Genomic DNA, 6000 nt, shown 5'->3' on the forward strand with positions numbered 1-6000 from the left:
GGTGGAGGTAGCCTGTGCTCATTCAAAGCTCTAAGCACACTCCACTACTTTAAGGCATAGACTTTGTCTCTCAGCTGTATTCTTGTGCCTAGCACTGTATTTAGCATTAGTAGGTGGTCAATTAGTATTTACTGAATGAATGAATAATCTTTATGTACTCTGTAAAATAGACTTGCTAATTCTTTCTATTGGACATGTTCTGATACTGGTGTCTTCATTAATTTTCAAGTGACAAATCGTAGACAACTAAGACAACAGCAAGTGAAAATGCTTGGGCCATAGGGAGGTGTATGAAAGCAGCAAGAGAGAAACCAGGGGGAAAAAAATCCTGAGGAACAGCCTCATGCTTCTCTATGTTTTTGTTGTTCTTTGATGAGAAGATAAACATCTGAAGGGTGATAAAATAGAAAACAGTACTTATAGATTACTAATGAAAAGTATAATTTTTTGATCACTTGACAGAACAAAAATTAATACACCAAACTTTTTTATGGGTTGAGAAATGTAAATGATACACATACACACATATGAGCCTTAAAATGTGTTGTGCCAAGTCCTACTTTACTGCTTGAGGAAGGCCCTGATGCCACGTGCATCTCATACATTAAGTGAACCGCAGATCTTGACTGCTTTGGGAGGGACATGTTCGGAGAATTTCAGGAATCCTTAGATTTGTGAATACCCTTTGTATATCATATTCCCAATAAAACTAAAGTAGAAATGAAAAAAGAAGGGGAACTCTTCAGACTCTTGATGAGTCTATAAATAAATGAATCTATAAACAAAGGATTAGAGTAATTTATAAAACCATTTTTGGGGGTCAGAGACTCATCAAATTGTTAAACCCATTTCACTTTCTCTTACTTCCATCACCAGCCCCAGCAATTGGCCTTCTTTTAAGGGCCACTAAGAAAAAACAATAGCCCTAGCCAGTTTTGCTCAGTGGATGGAGCGACGGCCTGTGGACTGAAGGATCACGGGTTCGATTCTGGTCAAGGGCACATACCTCCGTTGCAGGCTCAATCCCAGCAGGGGGCATGCAGGAGGTAGCTGATCAATGATTCTCATCATTGATGTTTCTATCTCTCCCTCTCTCTGAAATCAATAAAAATATATAAAAAAAGAAAAAATATATATAAATCAGTGTTCTTCTTTAAAAAAAAAAAATAATGTAACATGAGCTATTGCAGATGTTACAATGAATATAGACCACAACACTGAGATGTGGGTGCTGGGCGGTTGGGTGGGTACACTCCCTAGTTTCGTGATGGTCTTTTGTCTCCCACCTTCATGATGTCTAGGATTTGACTTCTTCTGCAAAATGACAAATTGCATGTGTCCCTGACTTCTAAAGTCATTTACAATTATTTGAAACCGATCTTCAAGTCCACAAATAATCAATGTCCACCATTTATATGATTTTTTAGAATCGTATCTTTTTTTTATCTGAAACTGTTTATTAAAACAAAATGACCAATAAGAAAACAAAAGTTGTGAAAACTCTATCGGTGACTGGAATCACCGATAGAGTTTTCACAACTTTTTGTTAAATTGCTCTTTGAACTCAATTCCAGGGGATATTGAGTATTTTCAGAGTAGTGTTATATCCATTTTCCTAAAAAACAATTGGGGGATGTTAAACACAAAGAGACATAAGAATTTTTCTTTAAGGTGGTTGAGCAAATCAAGGGACAAATATGTTTTCTACATTCTAAGCCCTGAAAGAAGTACTCTGTGCTTATAAGGGCAGCCTATTGGAACGCATTTTCCTGCAAAGACTATGTTCTGCTTGGTAGTGAGTCTTCCAGCTCATTCTTAAAAAACAAAAAACCAGTTTATCCTGTATTATAGCTGAACTCTTTTATTATTCAAATGCACATAAAACACCTATAGTCTGTGTGTGCCAGCAGCATCCACCAGGTCCCCGTGGTACTGGTGGGTCCCTGTCCTTAAAAAGCTTGCAATCTAATGGAGAGAAAAGCCTAGAAAGTAGACCATTCTGTAAGAGAGATGCTGTGATGGGCACATACAGGGTGCAGGGAGAACGAGTGGAAGAGGCCTGCCACCCAGTCGGTGGAGAGGATTGGGTGGGAGGCACAGAAAAACTGCCTGGAGGGAGGTCGACTTGAGAATGAAATTTGGAACTGAATGATGAGTAAGAGTTAACCAGGGAAAGGGGTAAAAGTTGGGGGATAGCGGAAGGTAGAATGGTGGTTGTCTGGGGCTGGGGGCTGAGGGAGAATGGGGAGTTATTTCATGGGTATACAGTTTCAGTTTTGCAAGATGAAAAGAGTTCTAGAGATTGGTTGCACAACAGTGTGAATGTACTTAGCACTACTTTACCCTTAAAAAATGGTTAAGTTGGCAAATTTTATGTTATGTCTATGTTACCACAATTTAAAAATATGTCAGGTGTTAGGAGGAGATGAGAAATTGTGCTTCAGGCAGAGGGAACAGTATTTTCAAACAATTGGAAATGAGAACAAGATTTGAATTAGCCTAATGAAGGTCTTTTAGGGACTAGGAATAGAGAAGAGAAGGAGTAAGTTTTCTTTCCTTTCCCTGGACATAGAGCTCGTTATAGGGCAATTCTGAAATAGTTTGTCTTTGGCACTCTACCATTTCCTTTTCTGTACTTTTCTCCTTCTTCTGCCTCCTTCCCTGTACAGCTAATATTCTCTATTAATCCAAGCCCTCTGGGGCACTGTACCAGTCAGGCATGTTTCAAGCCTTAAAACCCTACTTACCCTAAAATTACCCACCTCTGTTTCCACCCCTATCAGAAATTGCAGTCCCTCAGCACAGCAGTTCTCATCTAGGTTGCAAGTAAATAAAATTCTACTAAAGTGTGAATGACTATTAGCTTTTTAGTATCAGTACTTTAAGAGAATACTTCTGAATCCAAAATAAGTCTATTGCTAGTGAGATTTAAATCCTAGAACAGTAGAAGTGAAGTTATAACATTTTGGTCATATTAGGAAGAACATTTTTGGTCTGGAGAGCTACCCTGTAAACAGGCCTATCTTGCTGGAAAATCTGTTTCAAGAGTTTGGTTCTCCTGAACAATTTATTTTTTTCAGCTCCTCTCCTTCTCCCATATCTTTAAAAGTTGCAAATCATTTTCAGTGTCAGCCACACAAGGGGGTCTGATGCTGGTAAGGGGAATTGGCAGGAGTAAAGAACAACAGAAGCCATTTGTTTGTACGGGTCATTTTAAAGTCAGGAGCTTCCTAACGTCTCACATGCTGTCAGGTGGAAATGTGCCTGTGTAGACTGACATCACCACTAACCCTGAGCAGTGGCAAAAACAAAACAAACCCCAGCTTCTTAAGATTCAAATCTCAGCTTCACCACTTAGCTGTGTGGCTTTGGGCAAGTCATGTAACCTCTCTGAGCTGCATGGTCCTAGATAAAAAATAAAGATAATAGAATTTATCTTACATCATTGCTGTGAGGATGAAGAGAAATAATGAGTGTAAAGCACTCAGCGCAATGACTGGCCTATCAAAGTGAGACAACAATGGTAGCTATCATCACGATCCCCTCCTTCTCCTCCTCCTCCTCCCCCTCCTTTACTGAAGGCTGAAGGCTTCTATTTAAGAGCTGCTTTGACCCATTTCCAACCAATGGGCAAGAGTGAGCAGAACTGACATGGAAACTCTTCCCATGATGGCCAGCCTCTCCACCCAAGGAGAACGGCAGGAAGGGTAATATGGAATACCAGGCATCCGGGCATTTCTCTGCTGACAGATTTTGAGATTGGCAAGCATATGACTGCCTTTTTCTCCCCTTCTAGTTTTGCAGTCGCTGGCAGAAACAGTTCCCTTCACTCAGCCTGGCTCCAGCCCTCCATCTATGGCCTGGCTTCCTGTTCCTTTAGGAGGTCCCTCACTCAGGATTCATTGCTGCCCGTCCCAAAAATAAGCAGTAAGGAAGACCACACACATTTTGCTATTAATCAAAAACTATTTTTAGGAGAGAAAGTCTCTACATAATCATCCTTTCCTGCTGGTCTGCAGCAGAAGCAGCAATGGCTGTGGGTGGAGGTTGAGCTACAAAGTGAACCTCTAGTCTTAGGGTTTGCTTAGTTCTCTATGGGGGAAACACAATATGAAAGGAAGCTTGGAAGAGGCAGGACTGGCCTCTGTCCTCCATTTTTTTTTAAAATTGACTTCAGAGAGGAAGGGGGAGGGAGAGAGAGATAGAAACATCAATGATGACTGAGAATCATTGATCAGCTGCCTCTTGCACGCCCCCCACTGGGGATCGAGCCCACGACCCAGGCATGTGCGCTTGACCAGAATGGAACCCGGGACCCTTCAACCCACAGGCCAACGCTCTATCCACTGAGCAAAACCAGCCAGGGCTCAGTCCTCCATTAAAAATCCAAGCCCGAGAGTCTTTCTCTCAGTTTCCCAGTTTGTGGTTGTGCAAGCTGAGCTGTGCACAACTCTAGGAACCAATATCATCTTGTTATAATTGTGCAGCATATGACCTGCAGAACCCTCAGGACATCCCTGAAAATTCTCCTTCCTGGGCCAGCTAAACACAAGCACTGGTTCAACCCGACTTCTCTTCTCCCCACTATTTACACTCAGACCAGCATACCCAGGGCTGCCCCTGAGCAACTCATGAAGTGAACCCTCTTTCCCACTTATTGCTATATTGGGGGAGAAGCTGTGTATTTCTGGAGGTCTAGGTATGAAATAATATGTACGTGAGTCAAATGACATAGACAAGAAGCACAGGTGCCTTTTTGAGGAAAATCTAAACTTATAGGAGATGTTGAATACTAGACCCCTCATTTTCATGGCTGAAATTTGAGCTGACAGATTCATAGGCTGAAAAACAAGAAGAGTTTTACCTAAAGAGTGAAAAAGTCTTGAAAAAAGCTGTTTTCCTTACCCCAAGACAGGGGAAAACACAAAATGGATGCCCTGATGCTTAAGCCTTGTAATGAATGGGATGGCTTTGAAAATTCCTAGATGCTATCATGGAGAGAAGGTTGACTTAGGGCTTAAAAGCATTGAAGAAAGTAATATTTTAATTTAAGATGTTTAAGGGAGAAACCCTGCCAGGACCATGATGCCAAATTTCTGAGAGGGGAACTCTTGCCAGAGCAAGAGCATGAAAGAGTTACTGCTTGACACAGGCTGTGCGGAGGTGCCCAGATGTGCACGGCAGATGTGTCGCAGAGCCCCGTGCACACAGCAATGGTGGGATGACAGACGCAGGCGCATGTGAGGCGCCCAGCCTCCAGCTGTAGTGTGAATACAAGGGTTGGGCCGGGGCGACAGGAGGGATTCTAGCCCATCTGATATTAGCCAGATAGACAGGCTGTTGCACAGGCCTGATGAATTTTCGTGTGTGATCTCTTAGAGTCACCATGGGTGAGAATTATTCTCCTAGTTGTCCTTGTCAGTCACACAAAAATTAATTAAAACAATGCCGTTTCAATGGCCCTGGAGGATTGGGATGTCAGACCAGAGAAAGACAGTTAAGTTGCGGGGGATAGATAGCCAAGGGGCCAGATGAGTGGGTGGGAAATGAAAGAATGGTTTTTAGTAGGAAATTGTATGTGTGTGTGTGTGTGTGTGTGTGTGTGAGAGAGAGAGAGAGAGAGAGAGAGAGAGAGAGAAAGAGGTGTGAGATATTAAGGAGATAGCAATAGGGAGGAAAAGGTCCAGGAAATCATAGATTTCTGCAAAAGATTTCTAGATCATCCATCTAATACCTACTGAAACTAATTTCCAAATGCATGTACGTATGTATTTATGCTTCGTTGTCTCATTACTGGTAATAACCATACCAGAGAGGCTGCCGGAAATGAATGTCTGGGTTATCGGTTTGCTATAGTGAGGTGGGGCTTGGAAAAGCTGCTCTTTGTTGTGTTCCCACCTTGGTGTGCACACAGCCACACACACAGCCACATACACAGCCACACGCACACACACACACACGCACAGCCACACACACAGCCACACGCACAGCCACACGCAC

The 6000-nt window shown here is 42.4% G+C and overlaps 1 protein-coding gene across 1 annotated transcript in view; it reads right to left on the reverse strand.

Annotated features, from left to right (window-relative positions):
* The window catches only part of KIAA2012 (KIAA2012 ortholog), a 95627-nt gene that overhangs the window by 51736 nt on the left and 37891 nt on the right, over positions 1-6000 (reverse strand). Inside the window, 1 exon segment of the mRNA XM_015559093.1 lies at positions 4778-4841. Within this exon segment, the coding sequence (XP_015414579.1) occupies positions 4778-4841 (64 nt within the window).

This window comes from Myotis davidii, unplaced genomic scaffold, assembly GCF_000327345.1.
Source record: "Myotis davidii unplaced genomic scaffold, ASM32734v1 scaffold914, whole genome shotgun sequence".
Classification (NCBI taxonomy): domain Eukaryota; kingdom Metazoa; phylum Chordata; class Mammalia; order Chiroptera; family Vespertilionidae; genus Myotis; species Myotis davidii.